General features: G+C 40.9%; 1 protein-coding gene across 7 annotated transcripts in view; it reads left to right on the top strand.

Moving 5' to 3' along the window:
• The window catches only part of cabin1 (calcineurin binding protein 1), an 86,426-nt gene extending 68,123 nt beyond the window's left edge, over positions 1-18,303 (top strand). For 6 of the 7 annotated variants that reach the window (XM_066690005.1, XM_066690007.1, XM_066690003.1 and 3 more), the window contains 5 exons: positions 422-496; positions 9,418-9,703; positions 14,945-15,118; positions 15,565-15,788; positions 16,145-18,303. In XM_066690005.1, coding sequence (XP_066546102.1) covers positions 422-496; positions 9,418-9,703; positions 14,945-15,118; positions 15,565-15,788; positions 16,145-16,288 — 903 coding nt within the window. In that variant the 3' untranslated portion in view covers positions 16,289-18,303. The remainder of the gene's footprint in view (positions 1-421; positions 497-9,417; positions 9,704-14,944; positions 15,119-15,564; positions 15,789-16,144) is intronic. The other variant, XM_066690004.1, reaches the window with a different exon arrangement.
• Positions 18,304-24,986: the final 6,683 nt, after the last annotated feature.

Below are 24,986 nucleotides of genomic sequence, written 5' to 3'. Positions count from 1 at the left end.
AGCATATTCCTAGGCCAAATAATTGGGTTTCCTTGTGGCCATTTTATAATTGAAAAGGTATATTAAAGTGCATGCAGGGGAACTGCTATACATGTTCTTTGATAAGATAAAATAATATATTGATTGGTTCTAGAAGGGGAAAATGACCCCCTTCCCCCACACCTACTATTAAAATGTGTTTGCCACCCATGAAAAATACAATGCAACTGGCAATTTGGATGCAGCTGTTACTAAATGTAAGAAAATCTTCCACTGTAGGAGTCATGTTCTCACTTACAGTTTATGTGACCCAATTAAGATTCCAGTGTGGTGCTGTGTTGCTTAAAGATGTCTAATGCATTATAATCCTGTGCATCACAAGGGTCCAAATATTAATATCACAGCACAGAGCTCTTAATCTTTTATTTATCTCCCCTGGCAGGTCGATGAAGATGCAGCTTTGGATCAAGCGGTGAAATTCTGCCAGATACACATGGCCACTGCAACACAGAAACAGGTAGGGGGATCTCTGGGCTGCACGGCCACTCTCCTTTGTGGGAACATACTTGATTCATCCTCCTTTTCCTGTTCCTCAGTCCTAATAACAAACCTCCTTCCCTTTCAGATCAAAAACCGCTTAGAACAGATAACTGAGTTCAGATCACTAGTAACAACTTGATCACATTACATATGAAGGAAGTGTAATATCTGCCAGTGTAGATTCATATCTGTTAACTGTAATGGTTATGAAAATAGCTATTGTTTTTTGATGATTAGCTTCCTACTTGTGGGGCATTTCCCAGAGATTGTATAATTAAGTTACAGCTAAGCATGCCACCTCCGATTCTTTACCATCGATGCTTTCACCACCCTACTACATTACTACTACAGTCACAACACTAGGAGGTGGTTTCTTCAAAAGGCCACTAGAAGCCACAACAAATTTGTCCCCTCGTGTGATTCGGCAGTGGTTGAAAATTATTCATAATTTAGGCAGTGCTGCGATCCTTTAAAAGTCGACACCTTTTCAGATGTTAGTGAGGAAATACCCAATCTACCTTTTGAGCACGTAACCTCAGCGCATTTATCAGGCAACACACACGCCCACCGATATTGAGTAACTCTCTGCCTCCTCCAGCCATCGAGTTCAGTCTGTACATTCTGAGCATGCAGTGCCTCTGTGTTTCTGCCTACATACACACACAGTAGAACTACAGCACTGCTTTGCCTCAAAGTGCTAACGGGGACTCTCTCTCCATCCTCCCTCTCCATTCCCACTGCATTATTACTGTCAGCTCACTCTGCAGCGCCCGTTTCTGCACTGTTCATCTCTAATGTTTCCACGGTAATCTGTCAGCAACTCGCCACCCCTACTACTCCATTGCCTTAAATTGACGCAGATCTAACCTCACAAAAGGGAAAACGGAAAACAAGACGGGAGAAGTAAGTGGCCAAAGGATATAGGTTAGGTCAAGGTCTCTCCGTTGGGCAAGGCAAGGGCAAGGCAGTGTTGTTTTGGTTCTTCAAAGCAGCCGCATTAGTGTTAGACCTGTTGCGTAGTCGTGATGTTTTTTTTGTCTTGGCTGCCGAGTTCCACAAGGATGTGCTGCTTTTCTACTTTGGATCACAATATTCTTATTTGCAGCAGAAGCTGGTTGGTTGTAATGATGATAATGTGACAGTTCAGTTCAGTGAGTGACAATAAAGAACGGTTCCTTCCGCTCCATGAGGTCTATCGGAGGAATATTTGCCCGCTGTGTGCGTAGGGAAACGAGTTGGAAAAGCATTGCAGACCAGACAAGGAAGAATGCAAGCTTTTAAATCAGCAGCTTTTAAATCAGTAGAAGCCAGTGGTAGTGTTTAATGGAGGGTATTTCTGCATGCTGTCTGCTGTGAAAGAGGATTTATTTTGTCACACTTCATTATTGAAGTGGGGAAGTCCTACAATTAGGTGCAGTTTTTTTGTCACCTCTAATATAATTAATATTCATTTCATTTGTAGAACAGTAACTGTCACCCTAAATTACAGCATGCAGCTGCATTTTGAGTACCCTGCAGTGGTAAACCAGGCCTCTTTTGAAGTCTTGTCTATACCAACCTGCCGGGACTAGAATAACCCGAGGCGCGCTCAGAAAATCCCCCAAATTACGTTCTGTTTTATTTCACTTGTGCGGGACGTTGTCTTTGCAAAACAAACACCTCCTTACAAATCAGATCAACTGGAAACGTCTGCTCGGTTCGGCCCTGCTTTGGCCAAAACAATCTTTAAACGGCTCTGTAGGGAAATCAGTTTTGCGTTCTATCTGCCGGAAAGATCTCTCATCCTCAGATTAGTGACTATCTACAGATAAATCTTCTGCCGTATTACCATGCAAAGCAAAGGGGAACACGCCTGCAAGCTGTAGTCAGTTGTTTTTCTCTATTAAACCCTCAGTATTTTGGCCATTAGTATTGCAGCACTTATTTTAGATTGAGTGTAAATTGTGTGTGTGTGCAGGAGAGTGTTTTGTTGAGGCAGTAGTAGTAGTTTACGAGTCTTACAAGAGCAGTGCTGAGTGGCACCTCAGACTGCGCACTGACACCGTGCCTAAGAGCTCAGAGCACTGCTCTCTGCAGTTCGCGGCCAGATCTCACCTGACAGCAACACTTTGTGCATTTCCTCCCCTCCATCTTCAGGGTTTCCTTTTCCTGTTGCCACGGCAATAAACACGAGATCAGAAGTGGCACGCCGTTTTTAATTCATCCGTGTCATCTTTTTGATCCATATCTAAATAACACAACATTTAATACAAAATGTATGTCCTTCATATAAAAAACAAAACCCTACCTGTCTTTATAACTGAGGTTTAAAAATAAAATAGTTTGCATAGATTAATATATTTTTCTCAATCTTTTTCAAAAGCCCTTTTTATGTAACTAAATTGATGTATAATTGTACAGTAGAGGCACATTGTATTTTTAAAACTGGTGTATGAGGATTCCAATTACTGGTACAGGAAAGGATTTTGTTTTGTAACCTCACAAGGGAAGAAAATGTATTGTCTAATGATTGGGCCATAAATGTCAACAGTTAAATATAAATGCATAAATAAATGGACAAAAATCATTCATAATGGAGGGACCCTTAATTGTGAGTCTTCGAAATGAACTGCAATAACTCTAAAGGTCAAATCCCAATTACCAAATTACAAAAGGACAATCTGCAATTGTATTATTTTCCAAGTTTAGCAAGTCCCCAGCTGAGGATGGAAATTGAGTAATTATTTTACGGTTAACTGTGTTTGACATGTGGCATTTGCAAGTGAGGCAGGGAAATGCATGCTTGAGTCTCGGTGCATTGAAATGGTTTTCAGTTTGAATTGCCTTTGCAGTGCAATGTTTTTTTGTGGTGTTTTTTTTTTTAAGTTGGTAAGCAGTTGAAAGTTGAGTCATGTTCACAGTACCTTGTGGTCTTCTGGTTTGTTGTTGTGAGGCTGAGGGATAATTTGTGTTCTCTCTAGGTTACTGGCAAGTTGTAATGACACCCATACAGGAAATCAGCTTCCACTGAGAACTGGGGGTGTCTGGGTGGGAGTGCTCTCTGTGTGTCTAGCAGTAGCAGCAGTCATATAAGTGATGTCTTTGAGATCAAAACCAGGGCATCTGTAGCTATTAAGTCCTTATCTCACATAAAGTGAATTTTGCATTTAGCTCATTTCTTTCTCAATCAAAGTACCATAGGGAATACAAGGACAAACCTGCACCTATTATTGCTCAAAAAGGATTTTGCATGACCTCTTGGGATAGTGGAGAATTGTAATTGTCTAAAAGCACCAACATCCATATGCAAACGCCTGCTTAGTTCCCAAGTCATGACTGAATGTGATTCATAATGGGGAAAAGACTGTTGATGGACTTCTTTAAATGCCTGTTTACTGAGAAATAAATACCACAATCACATCACACAGATGTGTCCCACTAGGATAATCACACCTTCTGCAGTGCATAATATATAAATTACTGAAGGTTTCATTTTATCACTGTTGAAATGCATCCTCACATCCTCAAAATGAATACAGTAGAACATTTGTTTCATTTTTTGGTCTCTTTTTTTTTGTTTGCTTTCATTGTGTCTGTTTTTAGTTAAGAATACATGGTCGTGACAAAATGCAAAGAATCTTTGTGTATGAATTGCTGTGACTAATGCAGGAAAACAAGACTGTCCATTTAAGGAGTATAGCTCACGCACACACTTCCTTGTTCTGGAAATGTTTGGTATATAGCATTAAAAAGGGATACCTCAGGGTCAGAGCAAAACCAGAAGATTCAGACCAGAAAATTATCTTTAACCAGCAATTGAGAAGTTTTTTTTTTTTTTTTTTACTGTTTGACTAGAGAAATTGTGAAACTATAGCTTAAACGTTTGTCATTTCAGAAGTCTTTCGATGGTAACAATCCTACCTTCTTTGCACATATTATTGCAATGGAAGTTGACCTACCTGGATGAAAAATACTCTTATTATTGGAGAATGCTTTGGATTATTTCAACATGGACTTGTAGGGACATTTCCAGAAAGTGTAAGAGTAGTGAATCAACACATTGACAGCATTGTTTGTAGAAAGTACAGTGAGCAGATGATCTAGGTCTGTGTGTTGTGACAGCCATAACAAATTTCAGCAGGGAATGGTATAATTAATATTGAAATAATAACTTATAATAAATAACTTGCAGTTCCATAGCACCATGCGTCAGTTTTAACACATTGTCTCTGGAAGGAAAGTGTTTGTTTCGTCATTCCACGGTTGCTAAAGGCAGTTCATGTTTAAGTGAATGAATGCAGAAATTTGGATTATGGTGCAGGGTTAAAAAATAAATAATAAACAAAATGCAGAAACAAAATGAGTTTAAACATCTAATGCACTTCATGCTACATTGTAAGGTAATGGAAACATTAATTAAGATGACAGTGATGCTGGCTATCATGTGAATAGTAATTTAATCTGCTTCTGTGTGTAGGGGTCAGTGCTACACACACACAAAGTGGTGCTGTATCAGTGCAATAGGGCTCCATTAACAGCTCTCTAAGGGATAATCTCTCCCCACATACTGCCTTGAGAGCTATTGATGTCGTGAGTTCAGGCAAAGGAAACAAATCAAGCCGAACCACCACTGTATGTCATTTACCAGTAACCCTGATTCATATTTCAGAGAATATTACTGTACGTCATATTGTGGGAATATTTGAAATTGGGTAAAAAAAATATATAGTGTAGCCTATATATTTATATAGACTCCCTTGTTGACCATCTGTTCCACTTGCTGGTTGGTGAAATGAGGCCTCTCTTTGTCGTTATCCATGTGTTTGCCTTAATTTATCTCTTGGGCAGCCGCTTTAATCGAAGGCAACTTCCCATACAGCAGCAGAATGGCATTATGAATGTACAGGGAAGGAAAAACTAACAATAATTAAAAAGAACACTTACACTTTGTACTTACTGTATTTTTGCACTTATGTTGTAAGTTGCCCTGGATAAGGGCGTCTGCCAAGAAATACAAATAATAATAATAATAATAATAATAATAATAATAATAATAATAATAACAACAATAACACAAAACGTTACTGTGCAATACCAAGATGAGGACATGGAAAATAATGTTTTAATAAATCACAGCCATCGAGAATCAGGAAAAGAGCTGCTCATGTCCAAGTCATTAGGTAGTGAGGAGATAGGAGAGGCACCAGACAGTATGCTGTATATTAGTACAAATGTTAAACAGAGCCTGCTGTATATCCTAATTTTAGTCTGTACATACCAGAGTGTCAGAAGCTGTGAGAACATTTTATTATGATGATGGTTGGACTGGAACTACAAAATGTGTTTTGACACCAGTCCTTATTCCCACCCCCCTTAATCTTTCCCCACTTTGATTTTCTTTCTATACATCTGAAGTATAGATGTGCAGAATCACACTGTTTCTGTAATTTTGCCGTCTACCCTCAAAACACTGCCTTTTTCTGCGACGCTGCTGCTGGAGAGAGCGCCTGCTGCAGCTTTAGAACTACAAGATAGAAAAACACGAACAAATTCGGAGCGGATAACAAAGAACACGGAAACAGCAAACAGATTTCCTGGCTTTGCAAGTCATGTTTCCCTATGATGAAGAAAAAAAAGTTTGTAGATTCAACACAATTTGAAATTCTGTCCAACAACGTGTACCTTTGGCTTGTCACCATGCCCTTTTTGTTTTCTTAACACATTAAGAATTAGCCATCCTCCCCTCTAGAAAAGAGCATGAATAATTAGGGTTAACCTGTTTTCCTGGCTAAAACCCCATTCCACCTCATTGGGTTTCCCTGAATATGAAGCAGCCATTGTGGTCCAAACTCACAGCCAGGTCCTACCAGCTCTGCCTACACAGCAGCTACAGAGACCCTTGAATCCTTGGATGGAGAAAGTTAGTGCAAGAGTGTATTAATGGGGTTTTATAAAGGATTTTGCGTCTGCCACAGCGGTGGTGGGAAGCAATATTTAGTTTCAGGCTGACAACCGTTAGTCTGATGTCTTCCGACACACTGAATGGGTCAAAAGGGTGTTGTGCTGGGATTGTAAGCAGGGTGTCGGGACGGAGGGAAGAGAGTGTGTTCCCCCCTCTTTCTGCTCCATGCCCTCCTTCGTCGGATAGTGTGGGCGTAGAAACCAGGAGGAATAGAAAAACAGCAGGGCAACTCTGAAGTCAAGTTAATCATACGCAGAAGATAAAGTGAATTTATAGTGCGAGTGGGGCTTGATGAATGGGTTAGCATGGACCACAATAAATCTTCACACTGGAAGGCTGCCCCGGCTGATTTCAGACTGCGGCACTCACGCCCCTCTGATAAATCCTGCACAGTGACAGCCTGGAGATTTGGGGGTTTTCTTTATTATTATTCAAAGGCTCTATTGCTTCTATTGCATTAAAAGTTTGTGGTTTTCAAGGCTTATTTGTTTTGGGTCGGTAGGTGGTAGATAAAGACTTTAACTGCGACTTCTCTAAAGAGGTTTTCTCACAAGTTAAAAACACATTAGGTCCATCATATATATTTTTAAATATTGCTTCCAATTTGCTGCAGCCTCCAGAAGGGTTTTTGTAATATTTCATAGCCCATATAAAACTCTGAACCAAATCCTTTATGTCAGTCTCAATTCAAAGTCCTATTCCTTTAATATTTTTATAATTGAAGAAAATGGAAACTTCCCAGTAGAAAATGAAGCACAATACCACCGCATGATCATTCTGAATACAAATACAAATAACGTCACTGTTTACAGCTGAGCATCACTTTCAGACTGGTGATCCTGTTCTTTCAAATACAACGCATCCCTGCTGCCTGTCCACGTAGATGCTGATGCTGAGGTGACCACAGACGCAACATCATCTGCAAAACCTAATTATTAATGTCCCTTAGTGCCTTCTTCCAACCTGCAATCCAGGGCTTTATAGGGTTTCTAACTCTACTCTGGGAGTTCCCCTGCTTTTTCTTCATGATTACATTGCAGTTTAACTCTTATTATTCTGCCTTATCACGCAAGTCATTTCACCAGCTTGTTTTCTGAATTGGCCCGTTACCGTCCAGTTCAGGAATCCACAACTGTCACACAGCTTTAGTTTGTAATAGACCTTGAAGCCTTCTTTCCATAAGCAGAGACTCTTGTGATCTCTACAGACAGTGATGTTAGGCTACAAAAAAGTGAGAAATTCAAATCACATGTGAAATGTGCTGCACTTCTCTGCTGCTCGAATACCTCTATTACACATACAAATGTATTTGCCATATAGACAGAGTTGTGGCATTGCTTAGCTGGAATGAACTAAACCACCTAATCGCTTCTCCCACCCACCCACTGAGGTCCCATATATACAGTATACTGTCATCTCTCTCACTAAAGTGTAAATATCAGAATCAAAACCAGACATGTTTGTTTGAGGTAATGAGGTGTTTTCATAAATAGATGGGTCCAAGCATGATAGTGTTGCAAGACATCCCCTTTGATAATATCTGGAAAACACAGGGGTTACAGTAAATCATAAGGGTCGATTTTAGATCCACAGAGTCCCCTGGTGTGTACTGGTGTCTGAGATCTATGAATTGCCTTTACTCTAGTGTGGGGAGAGTCTTTATTTCATACATCTGTACACATCTGAAGGATTTGGGAGATTCTGCTCTGTGCTAATGATCCAGCCGTGGATTTGCCTTCATAGCCCAGTGCTACATTCTTGGAATTGATTTTCACTGAGAACTTTGGAAATCATAAAGAGAGTGCAATTGTTGCAGTGTTTTGCTATGAAATGCACATTTCTTTGACGTTAATGTTAGTCTTTTAATTGCCGTTTTAATTTCAAGTCTCTTTTGTCTTTCTTGATCTTGTGTCTTTAGAAGTGTTTACAAAAACTTATGGTTGATCATTTTTAGTGTGATTTGTTTTTATCAACTAGCTTACGAATAATGCCATTGCACTGAACCTATACAATGATTGGCTAGTATGGTAGCTACATTAACAAAGCAAACATTTGTGAAAATTTGTGAATTACAGAATTAAAAAATGTTATCCCCCAGTACTATTCTTGGTCATTGATTAGAAACATGTTTTGTAAAGACAGGATAACTAGGCAGAAAGAAAATGCTTCAAGAAGAAAACTATTTTCTGAACTCTGAGACTAGAGCAAGAGTGCATCCATTTTGTTTGCCGTTGTTGCATTTTCTCCGTTGCCATGGCAGCGCATCTCGGAGCTCTGTGGTTGTTGTTACAGGTTGTACACGTAGCCCTTGTAATTGTGAGAGGTCCTTAAAAGAAGCACATAAAGTGCCTGGGAGGGACAGAGGCACCCTGCTTTGTGCTCCTCAGAGCCATACAGCATCACAACGCAGCGCCGCGCTGGCTCCTCTCTCGGGAGCTGCCATGTGTGGCTCTTGATTATAATATTTAAAAAAAATGGGTAAGCTTTGTCAAGCTCGCAGGAAGAGCCCCATTCTGTAAGATTTGCAGTGCTCTTGCTAGATTGTGGCTGTTCTGTAAGAGGTATTAAGTATCTCTATTTCTCAATTCTTCTGAGTTTTATTTTTGGGGGGCAAGGGTGTGGACAAATTAGTGATTTGTTTGGTTGGGGTGATTTTATTCAGGTCATACTTGTCTCCCCTTAGGTAAGAACACTCACTTCACATTTTCAGATGCAACTTTGCAAAACTTAGGAGATTAAGGTCTTATTTCAGTAATTGTTTTCCTCAATGGGGAATTAATAAGCAGCTTTATTTTGTGTGTTTTTGTTGTAAGTCCTGTGAATTGTGGTTGGCACTTGTATTCAGTAGCACAGCTGCCCTGGCCTGAAGTCTCCAGACTTTCCCGTGAACGCTGAGATGGACTGTTTGTGTCACTTTCTACGCAGTGCTCTCAACTATGCTTTGCTCTGTGTTTCAGTCCGCTGGCGATACACCCACCACTCCTAAACACACCAAGGAGCACCGCGAGATCTTCTTCCCCATTACGCCCACCCCCCTGCTCTCCTCCGCGACACAAGCCCCAGGGGGGGCCCAGGAAACCCCCGCCTCCCAAGACAGCGTGGTCAAACTGAGCTCCGAGCAGCCGCCCAAACCGCAGAAGCAACCGCCAGCCTCCTCCTACTGCCCCCCAGCTAGCACACAGGACCAGGCCCAGATGACGAGGCAGCCCCCGGCCCCAGCCATGGCCTATCTCCCTCAGACTGGTGAGTAGCAGCTAGGACAGGGGGCAAAGGTCAGTTACCAACTACAACTGTCCCCCAGAATAGACAGATGAACAGAAAGTCATTTTTATAAGTTTTTATGTGGGAAATACAGGAATTCACTTACATCACAAAATAGCCACTACTCAGTAGCACACATCTCTACCAAATTAGCTTTGTTTTTACCTTTTATGATGGGGGTGGGAGGTCTCCTAGTGCAAGACATGGAGAAGCATGACCATAGTGTCTGTCTGTGTGTGTTTTTTTTTCTACATACAGATAGGTCCATAAATATTTGGACAGTGACACAATTGTAATCATTTTGGCTCTGTATGCCACCACAATGGAGTTGAAAAGAAACAATCAAGATGTGCTCTAAGTGTAGACTTTCATCTTTAATTTGAGGGTAGTTACATCCAAATTGGGTGAACAGTGTAGGAATTACACCCATTTTTATATGTGGTCTCCCCAGTTTTAGGGGCTCAAAAGTAATTGGACAAAATGATTGGTTGCAAATCCTTTGCAGTCAATGACTGCCTGAAGTCTGGAACCCATAGACATCACCAGATGCTGGGTTTCTTCCCTGGTGCTGCTCTGCCAAGGCCTGCACTGCAGCTGTCTTTAGTTCCTGCTTGTTCTTGGGGTGTTTTGCCTCCAGTTTTGCTTTAGAAATTAAAACAAAGCAATCGTAAAGATGGCAAAAACATTGTGTGGCCAAATCAACTATTTGGTACATTCTTAAAAATAAAGAACGTACTGGTGAGCTCAGGAACACCAAAAGGCCCAGAAGACCACGGAAAACAACCGTGGTGGATGACAGAAGAATTCTTTCCCTGGTGAAGAAAAACCCCTTCACAACAGTTGGGCCAGATCAAGAACACCCTCCAGGAGGTAGGTGTATAAGTCAACAAGCAAGAGAAGACTTCACCAGAGTAAATCCAGAGGGTTTACCACAAGATGTAAACTATTGGTAAGCCCCAAAAAAAGGAAGACCACATTCAAGTTTGCCAAAAAACATCTAAAGAACCCTGTATAGTTCTGGAACAACATCTTGTACCAGAATGATGGGAAGAGAAGAGTATGGAGAAGGAAAGGAACTGCTCATGATCTGAAGCACACCGCCTCATCTGTGAAGCATGGTGGAGGTAGTGTTATGACATGGGCATGTATGGCTGTCAAGGGAACTGGTTCCCTTGTATTTATTGATGATGTGACTGCTGACAAAAGCAGCAGGATGAATTCTGAATTGTTTAGGGCTATATTACCTGTTCAGATTCAGCCAAATGCTTCAAAACTCATTGGATGGTGCAGATGGACAATGACCCGAAGCATACTGCGAAAGCAACCCAAGACTTTAAGGTGAAGAAGTGGAAGGTTCTGCAATGGCCAAGTCAATCACCTGACCTGAATCCAATTGAGGCAAAACTGAAGGCAAAATGCCCCAAGAAAAAGCAGGAACTAAAGACAGCTGCAGTGCAGGCCTTGGCAGAGCATCACCAGGGAAGAAACCCAGCATCTGGTGATGTCTATGGGTTCCAGACTTCAGGCAGTCATTGACTGCAAAGGATTTGCAACCAAGTATTGAAACTCACAATTTAATTCATGATTATGTTAAGTTTGTCCAAAAACTTTTGAGCCCCTAAAATTGGGGGGACCACATATAAAAATTGATGTAATTCCTACACCGTTCACCCAATTTGGATGTAACTACCCTCAAATTAAAGATGAAAGTCTACATTTAAAGGACATCTTGATTGTTTCCTTTCAAATCCCTTATTTTGGCATACAGAGCCAAAATGATAACAATTGTTTCACTGTCCAAATTTTATGGACCTAACTGTATGTGTTTAATAGAATTGGGAAATCGTCTAATGCCCTTAATCTGCTTAATGATTCATGTTGGTAAAGGCTTTGTAGAGAATAACATAAGGTTTTATTTTAAATCCAATATTAAGATATCTTCCAAATAAAGGAGTCTGTCCACTCCTGTAATTTGAAGAGAATGTATTTGATGAAGGCAGGCCATAAAGATCTGTTTAACTGAATGAATTGAAGGCGTTTCACAGAACCCATCTTAATTATCAGCTTAGTCATTCCTGATATTCATTTGACATATCCTAGCAGCCACACAGGGAGCTGTGATTAGAAGAGAGAATGATTCTGGTAATCAAACATCTATTGGTAGTTGTGTTGACTGTTTTTGATCAGTATTGATGATAGCATGTCTCCTGGCTATCTTTTTCTCCTAAATGGGTGGGTGGGGAGGATCAAATAAAGCAAAAGCTGAAAATCACATAAGCCAGCCTTACCAATGTGAATTATTAATGTTGACTTAGTGTGAGCAACGATGCTATATAAGGACATAAAAAAACAATGTTCTCATGCATCCTGAGGTAATTAAGCAGTGTAACAAGAACACCTTGCAAGTGTCTGTGATCAGAAAGATCCATTTAGTGTACATGATTTTGTAGGGGGAAGTCAAGCAGCCATTTTGAAGTTAATTCAAAGTGTTGTTTTGAGGGAGTAGAGATGCTGTCAGGGACATATCCCAACACCTACATTAGATAGCTTCCTTTTTGCTTGATGACTTTTTTTATTTCATGGAAATGTTCCTACTCCACGTTTCTCATGTTCAATGGACCAGAAACGCATGTAAAACCAGTACTTAACACTTTTAGGAGACTGATTAGATCCAGCCCACTTTTTCTCCTGCGTTTTATCATAATGTGAAAATAGCAAGCTGGCAAGACTAAAACCAAGGATAGTTAAAGATGATCAGTAAATTTACATTAATAATATTAAGCTTTAGTCCTTCTGTTGTAGGTACAATTCATAATCAATGTATATGTTAATGGCCACAACAAGGGGATTTTAAATTTTTCAACCCAAAACATCCCAAACTGAACTGCCCCATCCACCGATCCAGCAACACTGAAGAAATCACAACTGTTTTTTGGATGTTAAAAAATAAGAACTAGGTGAGATAGTAAAGATATGATAGATTATATTGCTAGATAGACAGGTACATACATACCCAAGTTACTTTTGGATTTTAATTTTTTTATATAACCATAAGGACAACTGAAAATTACCAACAAAACATTTCTCTGTTCTGCTTTAACGTAGACTATTCAACGTTTTTAATTAGTATAAACTCATCCCTCTAGGGATAAAGTAAGGTTCTGCAGTTAATTGTCAAAACATAACACTGGCACCTATATATATATATATATATATATATATATATAATATACACACACATATATTAGCTCTTTGTTTGATTACTTGTTTGGATAATTTGTTTCTAATTCTCAGAAGGTCTTTTTCAAATAGCACAGGCTGTGCATCTGAGCTACAGTAATATATTATTTAGTCCGGTAATTTCCCAAAAAAAATCACTGCTGCCTGCCAAATTACCAGCCTCAAATAGGTTGGATTTGTCACCAGGTCATTTAGAAGTAATTTCTCAGACTGCAGACGAGCTTTGCAACTTAATTTCCGTACATACATAAATCATCAAACACCAGGATTAATTGACCTTAGAATACAATAGCACAAAAGCTTTAGGGATATTACTTTCATTTTTATACAAAGAAAACAAATATTTGGGATTGATTCTGTGTGAATATATATTACCACTGATGCATTTGTATACCTATTTGTTTTTGTGTAGTTTGTGTGTCCAGCTTGGAGCTCAAATTTAGACACTTCTCCTTTCATGTTCTGTAATTAAGTTCCGTTTTCAAATCATGCCTGAGCAGATGTATTGTGGCTCTCTGATATTTTCTGACACTTCATGCTTAGAAATAATTTCTATTTCCAACTGAAAATAATCAAAATAGTAAAATGTTATTCAGAAAAACATCATGAATTCCACGGATTCCAAAATATTTTAAATTATTATTGCTAATCTTCTATCTGTACATCTGAACTAAACTAAGAAGAAAACTTTCAAAATTGAAAGTTTGAATACGAAAACGGTGTGTGAATACTCGTAGAATAGTTATATGCACATGTTCCTGTTCTATGTTGCTTTCAAACACTGGACACAGGCAGTTTTCTTGAACATTTATTTTGCTGTCCTAATTAGGTGAACCGAATACAAGGCACAGTGCAACCGAGCATTGTAGGCAAAAGTATTGATTTTGCAGCCAGCCCACACAGACACGCTTAGCCCCTTCACACACACGCGCGCACAAACAGCGAGAGGAGAGCTCAGCGTTTGGACACTCACTACAGAAATCTACAAATAATGGTTGCCCTGGCAACATGGACAAAGAGGTCGGTGAGAGAGTGAATTATTACATCTGATATTAGTACTCTTACAAAAGCGCACTGAGAAGGAGATTTTCAAAGGGGCAGTATCCAGTTTTGACACAAGCCCGGGAGGGGGGATTTTCAACTGGGGTGACGTACCACTTGGTCAAACTCCTGTATGGAGTGCCCCACAGGTGGCAGGGTGGCAGTGGACATGGTGTTGAAGTTGGCATTTATAAAGTAACCCTTTTTTTGTAGCTTTCAGTGTTAGCAAATAAAAACATAAAACCCTTGTTCAGTTTTTACACTTACCATTTAGTATGTAAAATATGAAAGGACTGTCTTTATAACACCTAGGTATAGTTGCATGGGATTCCAGGTTGTTCCACTGTAAATGGTGAGACAGAAAGCACAGAGACTTACAATGCTGTAGGATGGTACTTTTCCAGGCCTGTTTCTGTTCTTTCAGACAGTGGTGTTATGTGACATTTCCTGCTTCTCGCTACTGAAATGCACACGCAGTCCTGCTTTTCTAGTGCCTCTGCGCTGCTCTTAAATCTGTGTTCATTCTCAGCCACCATTTGGAGCAACTCTCTAATTAGATTAGTTTGATTTACCGTCTCATTGCCAGTGGGATTCACCATGCGATGCGGTGTGGCTCAAGGCCTAGCCACCTGTCTGTGTAATTGCAAGGTGTGAGATTCCTCAATGCAGAGGTGTTTGTTTGAAGATGCTGTGTAAAGTATACAGGTAGTTTATTCATGTAACTGTAGTTAGATAAACAGCTATTTCTGTTTCACATTAGCTCATTTCCCCCATTTTTGCATATCTGCTTCCACCTGGTGGACATGCATTGTAATAGTATGGGTTGTCATCTGGCATTACAATTTCTGGAGTTTAGCTTAGCTCCAGTGCTAAGTATGTGCATGTGCATGTATGTGTGCTCTGCTGTACTGAAGATGACCTCTGACCTCTATTCTTTCTCAGACCAGCCGGATGAGCCTCTGGAGGGGCTGGGCTACCGGCAGCAGGAGTCCCACTTGTGCCAGCAGATGAAGATGGCGAGTGTGTCCCCTGGGCAGGATCCGGCAGGCTGGCACTCCGAGAGCGCCTTCAGCCAGCAGGAGGCCTTGGGCGACCCCTCACACTCGGTCTGCCAAGGTGAGCTTTCAGCTGCAGCTCTTGTGCAAATCTGTCCAAAAGAGAAGAATGTCCTTGACTGTCTAAGAGTGCAGCTGCCTAAACTGACTACTGCAGGTTCACACTTCCCTCAGCATTGCAGATGTGGATGTTGGCACAGAGGCGTGGTTCCTAAAGATGACTGCTAACAATTATTATATTTTTACAGACTCAAATTAGGGAATAAATCACACACTAGGATTATATATTGTTTCTCTTTAGAGGGAATATGAATCTGCTGCTGTCAGATGTGAGGATTGTAATACCTGTTAATTTCCTTTGTTTGTGTTGATTTTATTAAAACCTATTAGCATAGCCCAGTATATTATTCCTTATCACCTGTTATGAGGTCTCTTCTGTGTTCTTTATTGAGGCTGGCCAGAGCAGCTACTCGGCTCGAGTAACTTTTGTTTCTCTCGATCCTTCAGCCACGTCTCTGAGCTCGTCCCCCGACCCGCTCTCCCCTGGCGGCCAACAGAGCAAACAGCTGGACAGCAGCCGCATCCGATCCCGCATCCCACCCAACATGCCAAAGCTCTTCATCCCCTCCACCGTGACCAAGTTCCCCCCGGAGATCACCGTCACCCCGCCCACCCCCACCCTGCTCTCCCCGAAGGGCAGCATCTCAGAGGAGACGAAGCAGAAACTAAAGGTAGGCTGGATCTAGTTGTCTCGTACACACAACCTTGCAGAGGAAACCGATTTTTCTATATTCTGTGGGGACATTAATAAGCAGTCAGTGTCATTTCTTTTTGAACCTCATTTGATTGTTTCATGCTCTTTAACGCTGTATACAGCAGGTAAACTAAACCTATTGCCCCACCAAACATCCAGTCAGGAACACCACTTCTCTGTCTCTGCACAAGAGTGCCTAAATAAACACATTAATACATAAAACAAACTGATCTCCACTCAGTCCCATCTCATCCCAGGACAGTGCAGTGGCTGAATGAAGGGGAGCGGCTCTAAAGGGCTCTGCTGCCTGCTGTTGGTTGTTATCTTGTGCAGAGTGCCATCCTGTCTTCGCAGTCGGCGGCCAACGTGAAGAAGGAGACGCTGTGCCAGCCAGCGCTGGAGGTGCAGGAGACGTCGAGCCAGGAGTCATCCCTGGAGAGCGACACGGACGAGGAGGACGACTACATGGACATCTGAGCGGCCGGCCCTCACCTCGCCATGCCCAGCGTCTGCTCCCCTCCCCTCAGATCTGCTGGGAGACGATATTGCGCCACTCACCTAGTGCAAAAAAGACATGTGTGTTAAAGATGAATCTGTGAAAACCAGCAGTCCCACCATGCTGCCCACCTCTCTGCCCTCTTTTCCTCTCGGTCTTGGCATCGGGGGCCCCAACCATGAAAAGAAAGTTCTGTTGGTGTAATTACAGACCGATCTCTGGCCTTCTGGTTTTGTTTGATTCCATGTTCACCTTAAACCTCTTCTGGAAATGGAAGCTTATTGATTTGTGTTCTTTGTTTGTGTGAAGCTCATCGCTCAGATAGTTTTATTTACACAGATGTCTAAGTATTGTAAGTCATGCCAGGGATTGAGAGCTTTATTTCTCCAAGATGATATCATACCCTTCTCTGTGGGCAATCCACCCAGAAGGTTTTTTTGTTTTGTTTTGTTTTATTTTATTTTTCTGACTGACACTTCACAGTAAAGATTCAAGGTGGGAATATTATAAAATCTAAATGTGCCATTACTCTATCATGGAAATTGTTGAATTAAGCTCAAGTTCGAGAGTAATTTAAGGATGCAAAGCATTGCCTCAATCCAAACTATGCAGATCCCATTTCAACTGCAGTGCAAGTGTATGGTCTCTTTGGATCTGTTTGTTAAACTAAATGATACAATTTATGCATCTCAAGCAGGACAAGAAACAATAGAGAGTATTAGAGGACTCTACTCTACCTGCCTCTCTGCTTTAGTGCAGGTGGGCAGGGGTGCTGACCTTCAGTCTGTGCTATGTGCCAATCACACATTTCTAGGCTTTTTCCTAATAACAAAGGGGAATCATTCTGAGATATAGTTTAATGGAGTGTTTTTGTTTTTATTTTACTTGAAAGTAAACCATGCTGAAAAGGAACTGAGGGAATGGTGGCATTACCTTACAGTCTGCTGAACAGTCTTTTGGACTGGGCTCAGATACGACAATGGGTATTTTACCATTTCATCATCATGTAATATTGAGAACCTGCTTCCATGCTAGAACTGTCCAATCAAGAATCCACATACTGGCAATGAGATCATGTGATGATGTGTGGTTTAAAAGATTTACATTGTTTGTATATTATGTGTAATGAGCAGTTGTGTCCTTCAGACTATTACTTTGAGAGTTACAACTGCAAAACCGCATCAGTGGCTCCCTGACGGGTTTTAACTTTGAGGAGAATGCATCACAGAACGGCGAGGGCTGCGGTCAGCAGTGCAGAGATCAGGTGGCCGTGGGTGGGGAGCTTATAACGTTACAGTAACAGGAGAGGGAGTTCCTGTAAGACATACAGAGCAAATTTCAATGGCCAGTTTCCAAATGGCATATCTTTTGGGTACAAAAATTTCCCTTTTGGAGTATTTTTGCAATCACAGTATTTAAACATTTTACTCGGGCTGTATACATTTACTGACTAAAACAGGATAAATGTTTGGGCTTTTATTTGTCCTGTTTTGTTCAAACTTTTTCATTCCCTTATTTCCAATGGGTATTTTCTTTGGAGTGTAAATTAAAATGTATCTTTAAAGGACTAACTAAACATTGAAGACACAGGAATGTTTTTATACAGATTGTTTTCTATAAGGAGATGGATATTTGCAGTATTTGTATGGAAAATACTGGGGGGGTATTTTTTTTTTTTTTTTTTTTTTAAGACTTTGTAAATAAATGTATGGGGTATCTGCAAAAAACAAAACAAATCTTGCTGAACTACCTGTAAATGTATGTTTGTACTTTTTGTGTGTGTAAAATACTGTTTTGTATTCTGCTGAGCTTCTATTGAAAATATACTATGGCTGAGCATTAAATGATGAATTTAATGCAGATGTAAAGGAATAATTCCATATTGTGAGTGAAAGAGCAGCCATGCTGCTTTCAGGCAGCAGGTGGCAATATTGTATTCTGAAAAGTCACTGCAAAGATTACAAACCAAAAAATATACTTGAAAATAGTTACCCAAGTGAAGAGTGATTACTGAATGTACCAAGTTAGGGCAGACCATTAATGAGCGATTGAGCACTTGAAAGAGTATAGCTTATACAGATTTATGCAATGTTAGCAAATGTTCTATTGGTATCAGAGCACCCAGCTGTTTTCAACCCAAGTCTGAGGAACCCTATGTGTTGGAATATAGCTTTGAAACCACATGTGCGTTCATGAAATGCACTGAAAACTGTGTTACTGACAATCTGGTGAAGTCTAGCATTTAAAATGCCACACACATTTACACACCCATGGTTAGGACTTAACATATGTGCCACACAGACCTCCCTCAACAGCCTCTGCAGCAGAATGGCAGTGGTGTCCCATAGAATTCTGCTGGGATCAATTTGTCTTCCCCTGTAGTCACTACATAGTTGCACCTAGCAACCAATCATGAAGAATGTTTAACAATTGCATCTTATTTCATCAATTTAAATTATATAGCAGAACTAATCGCCCACATCACCAAAAAGTAAAATCAAACTATTCTAAATGCAAACGGTTTAGGGAGAAAAAAATGTAACATTGCAGTCTCATTTAAACCTTCTTACTTCTGTATAAAGCACTTGTTGAGGATTTCATTTTGTCCCCATTTTTGTTCTCTGACCCACAGAGAGCTGCTTTGTTCCCAGACTCAGAGATGCTGTAGGATTGTGCCAAACATATTTCTACAGTTTGCAGAGATCTGGGATATGTACTTGTCCTAAAGGGACACTTAACCAGTGACTTGACAAACTGTAGAAGATTCTCATGAAGTATAAACTCTGGTTTGCCATTGCCAGTCAGTATGCAATTGTTTTGCTTATTTTTTCGGCATGTAAGTTTTAATTAAGTAGGGGACCAAATGTGTTCTTAATTCCTGTCTTAACTGCTTTGAATTTCAAGTTTGAATGTCATCTTACTTTGCATGTGAGCCGGCAAAAGACAGGAGTGGTGGGGGTTGTGTGATCACAGCTACTTGCCAGCTCAAGAACAGACGGATGCTTCTGAAGCTACTAAAACAAGGAGCACAGGGCTAGACGATTCGAAATTAGGAGGCAAGGCCATTCAAACAAGAATCTGTTAATGGTACTTGTAGTGTTGCACGCTCTCCTAGTCAATCACAGTTGTGGCAAGCAAGTCTCCTGAGCAGACTGCTTCCATTGTGGGACAATTTGGGAACCATGTTCTGGAAAGCATGCATATACATGTGAGTACATGGCTGTGCAGTCTTTATAATGGACTTTTTAATAATCATCAAGCAAATCCAAAAGCTTTGAGGAGAAGCAGATGCAACAGCAGAAGTGTTTTTGTTCACCATAGAAAAATGTAAACCACGTGAGGAAGGCAAGCTGCCGTTTGAGCATCTCATGTTTACAGTGGGCATCTGTTATATGTCCTCCTCTGGAGCAGGGGTGCTACCTCTTCCGAGTCCGTTAAAGTGACCAATTAAGGCATCAAAAAGACACGCTGCATGGCTAATGTCAGTGAAAGGTGCTAAATCTCTCGTCTAAGCACTCTAGTCTGCTTTACGAGCCCGGAGCGACCCGTCTGATCTTTGATTGGCTGTGTATTGGCAGCTGTTAACTAGTGACTATTCAGCACAAGAGCACGGCAGTGAAAGCAAATGGTGCGAGACTGACACCTCTAAGATGGAGTATCGGCGGTAAAAAGACAAGGTATCAATACATAGGGCAGGCCTGAGCCAGGAGGCACTCCTAGGCAGCTGATGCTTGCAGATTTGCCAAAGTGAAGCTCCAGGCAGGGCCATTGCCCACACATTAGAGAACAATATGCCGGCACACCGACCATTTATGGGTGAAAGAGAAAACAAAGATGGGTAAATGAAGCAGGAAAACTATTAGTCAAATGTGAAGAAATAACAGCCACGTCACTGAAAGGAGTTGCCTTCCATTCATTATATTCCATATCAAGTAGAAGCATGCACAGGATTGTGGACTCCATAAAGCTGATCACCTACAATCCCATTCTGTACATTTTTCTTCAGGTGTGCATTGTACATGACAATCACTAATTGGCCTCTTGATTATAAGAAATAAACCTTGTAAAATATGCTCAATTGAAATCACAAAAAAATGGTCATCCACACAAAATAAAATCAATCAAGGATGTTCAGTGTGGCAGCACAACACTGTTTCTAGAAAGCCAACAAACCGCTCCTAATCCCCCACCACCGCCCAAACAAACACTGTTCGCTTTATGAGAAGACATGAGACTCCCAAGACAAGTTCAAACATGGAGAGACATGCTCCTCAATCAGATGCACTTTGCTCCTCGGCGAGCGCAGTGGCCACACATGGGGGGGGGAAGCCATAAAAGAGTATAAAATATAAGAAACCTCAGAAATGTGATGCCACATTTATTTCTAGTGGTTTCCATGGCATTTACTTATTTTTCATTTGAAACATTTCCAACCGTGCTCAATATACTATATTATAATTGCCAGCTGCTGTGCATTCATATTCTTCAGTGTAAGAATTTTTGTAAGTGTAAGAATCACCTTGGCAATACCTCTTAATGCACAGGATGTGAGCATGTTTTGTCTGATTAGCAACAATGTCATTTAATTCCCTCCTGTTGGGGCCACAGCAAATTGAATATTACACGCTAATTGAATGCAATCGCTGAAGAACTCTTCCTAATGAATACTTATCACCAAAAGTGTTTCTCTTTCAGTGTCATTTTTCACAATGGCAAATATTAGTGCACTGTGTTAAGTGCTCTTAATAGGAGCTGGTGGTTTATATTAGCCTCTATTAAAAATCGATGTATCATGCAAGTGCTTCATAACCTTACCTCTCTGTGATTGCACGGCTGTGAGATTTAAAGTTGTTCTCATATTTTGCTTGTTTTGCGGCTTTGGTAGCTTGAAAGTACCAAACCTATTGGTCTCTTATGTTCAGATCAAGTTAGAAAATGAAGGGTTTTGAATATGTGGGTATACATTTAAGAGGCTGAGATGCTGAATTGTTGTGCGACCCTCAGACAAATTATGAGAATAAATGACAGGAATCTAGTTAGGATCACCCCCCCAGCACCTGGACTGTAATTAGGAGAGCTTCGGCTCACTTTCAGAGAACACTCTACAAAACCAAACCTTGAATTGCAGGCCAAGATACCAAGAGACCAGGTCAAGATAGACTGACCCCAAATAAATATTAATTAGTCAGCTCATCAGTTTTACAAACACACAGCTGTTAAATCCATTGGACACTCCACCCTCTTGGCCAAACTAATCTAAAATAATAATATTCATTGGATAATTAATAAAAGTTTGAAGAGTTAAATATATTCTCTAGGAGAAATGGTTTGCCTGAGAAGCAGCTTGCTGTTTTGGACGCCCAGTTTGTGTCCCCTGCCGAGCCGGTCTCTGGACAGTGCAGTCAAACACGGTTTTTCAAGCTGTAAAATGCGACGACAGAGCAGCACACACGCAACAGCACATAATGAGCCAATCTGCCGCTGTTCACTCTGTGGGCTGTGTCATTTGCCACATTTGCCATTCATTTTGTAAAGCGTGCGAACCTAGCCTTCACTTCTCCCCTCACCTCCGCTGTCTCTGTCTAATGGCATTAACACCACCTCCTGACCCCGCCAGCTCCAGAGCTGCTTGTGCCGCTTACTGTGCAGGAGGGTGTGCTCAAATGTAATGAAGGCCGCCCAAATCACGGTGACAGGGCTTCCCATGAGCCTCAGCCAGTAAAGCATCTACCTGCAATTACACAGGTCTGCTGTTGTCTCTGTGGAGTGCACAGTACCAGCAGCAGCAGATGGCCACAGAGTGTGTGTTTCAGAGGACACGTGTATTTATCTGGGCTATTACTGGCAATTCAAATTAACAAACAAACAAGCCAATATATAAATAAATGAACTACAGTGAACATTTGCCGAGGTAGAGGACGGTCACAAGGGGAATACTAGCTTCATCATCTTTTGTAGCAAACAGCATAGGTAAGCCTGTAGGGTACAGTAATGCTGCTCTTGTGTGAACACTTTTAAGAACAGACAGAGAACAAACCTTGTTTCAATTAAATGTTTTTTTAGTGGTGGAATCAGTCCAGAGCACACAGGTCATCAGGAGACCACTGTAGTCTGCCTGTACAAAGAAGGTGGGCTAGATTGCACAGCCCAATACACAGCCAGAGCACAGACAAATGAGCCACATGGATTTAATCGAAAAGCTAACTTCACACTCCTCGTTAAATCTGTTATTTTTATGGCAGAGTTCACTGGGCACCGGGAACAGAAATGCGAGGATTAAACAGTGCACTGTGAAACACATCGATCATAATGGTCATCTTTTAGGAACAATTATAAATCGTTCACTTCGTGCCACCCGTGCCAGCACTGGTGCTGCGCATTGACATCCTCCCTGTGAGGAAGAGCAGGACTCGAGTCAATCACGGCTTGTGAAGCCAGGAGTCAAACTCAATCCCCAAGGGTCACGGTACCTTCTGCTTTCTAGGCCTCTCTATTTATTTTGTCTAGTATTTAGACACATTGTAACATAGTTTCAAAGGGATGATGGTTTAATATTTTGAAACACAGTACTACTTACAATATAATATGCAGTCAGCAGAGAGTATTAAATGCACCTATTAAATCAGCTAATCAGACCAATTAAGTAACTGGGTGCTTGGCTGGAACAAAAGCCAACTGAATCTGCAGGCCTCTAGGAACTGAATCTGAGTCCCCTTGCCTTGATCAATTGCCAGGGCAAAACTGCACCAGCATCTCAGCCCAATAGATATTAAAATTCGAGGGAAGAGGAGTGAAAGGCCAAGGTGTCTACAATCACACAGCAGAGGGTGTGCAACTGCATGAGCCTAGAGAAAATATTCTTTAACTTACACTCTCTTTCACAAGCCAGTCGATATTTTAACAGCTCAGGCTTTCAAGATCTCTCGTCGTAAACACGTGCTAAGAAAATCTGCCAAGTCTCCGTTTTTGTTTTCTTCCCTGAAGAAATAAGGTGCAATTTAGTTTTTGTTTTTTTTAAACTGGCAAATCAAGCTATTCGGTGAAATTACAAATTGGGGACAGTCAGCATCTCATCTGCTTGTCAAAGTGTCAGGAGACTCTGTCACTATCTCCTATACATTAGAAAAGTGGAAGTCTAATCTATATTATCTGTCAAGTTGCAGAACTGTGTTTTGCAAGGACAGCATTGCTGAGAGCTAAAGCCCATAAAACTACCTCACGCTATTGAGTTTGGAAAATGCACTTTAACTCAAGGGGACTAGAAACAGTACTGATTATTGTGAACAAAGGGACAGAAATCTAATAAAATAAATAAAGGACTAAATGTGATCTTGGCTGGCACGAGGGTAAAAGTTTTTCTTTTCACTGAAGTACTCCTTGGAGCTGACTATTGCTCTTTCAGTATGAGTGCAGTTTACTACCCCAACACCAGGAGGCTCTACTAACAATATCTGGTAAGGAGGCGCGTGCTAGGCATTGATATTACAAAAGGGGCATCAATTTGATTATTTACAATAAAATCTGACTAAGATTAAAGCATCTTTATCATAGGCAGCCTGAAGTTAAGTAGCTTTCCTTGCAGTAACTAATAAAACTAGAAACAATTATATCTGATCAGTCTGAGAATATGACATGGGGTCAGGATAGTGTTTAGATTAGCAGTATATGTGTATGCTGCTGCAAGTCACTCACACTTCAATGTTCTCTTCATGATCACCAGTTTCAACTGGCCTGTCAGCAATTGTTGCATTAAGATCTGAAAGTTGTTTTAATTATAGAAATCTCTTACTAATGAGCACAAACCTGGACAATTCAAAGCACATGAAGTACTTGTTTCCAAAAACAGAATGCACACACAGAGGCTCATGTATACTCTGAAATGAAAGGAGACGAGCACTTTTAACCTACACACGTGGGAGCGCTGCCATGCAACGTCTTTAAGCAGAATCAAAATGTGACACTCTGTCCCTGCACAGCATCTCCTTCGCCGAGCAGCACTGCCAGTGTGGGCAGCTGCCACATCCAGAAGTGACAATCACAGCGTGAGAAGCATTCACAATCAGAGAAAGAGTGGGAAGATGTCAGAACAGGATTTAGTTTCTTTCCAGCTGCAGAATTAATTGCTTTTACTGTTGACTAAACCAAATGTACCAGGCACAATATCCAATCAAACTACCTAAGAAACACATTATCTATCAAGCATCTTTTGAGAGTTAGGCATTGGTTAATCTATCTTTTTTCTCACAGGTCAGGAGTCACTCCCACACTGAAGACACTGTCTCCCTCAATCCACAGCACTCAGGTGTCTAGCAGCCTCCAGCCCCCCACCACTGCCTGGATGATGCAGGGAAGCTCAAAGAAGGAGCTCACAACAGCACCCTCTCATTTTCAATATTCACAAAGACTGCAAATTAAGCAAAAACTAAAATCTACAGCAAACTGAGTTGTTTTTAAAAAGAAGAGAAGAAAAACTGGGGCAGGTGCTAGCTACAGGGGATTCTTCTTTCAAAAGAAAGTAGGCGAGATTCTCACTTCTTGCAAGTAATTCTTTACAGGCCAAAACGAATGCAGCGAAGTCTTTAGAAATGTTCCGGACAGCCTTCCTCTTTTTAAATGCTCATAAGTGCTAAGTTGAAACAAAGTCTTTTAATGTATGAAACAGGCTACAGACATCGGCTA

The sequence above is a fragment of the Amia ocellicauda genome, chromosome 17, assembly GCF_036373705.1.
Source record: "Amia ocellicauda isolate fAmiCal2 chromosome 17, fAmiCal2.hap1, whole genome shotgun sequence".
Taxonomy (NCBI): Eukaryota; Metazoa; Chordata; class Actinopteri; order Amiiformes; family Amiidae; genus Amia; species Amia ocellicauda.
This window is presented reverse-complemented; position numbering and strand designations above follow the sequence as displayed.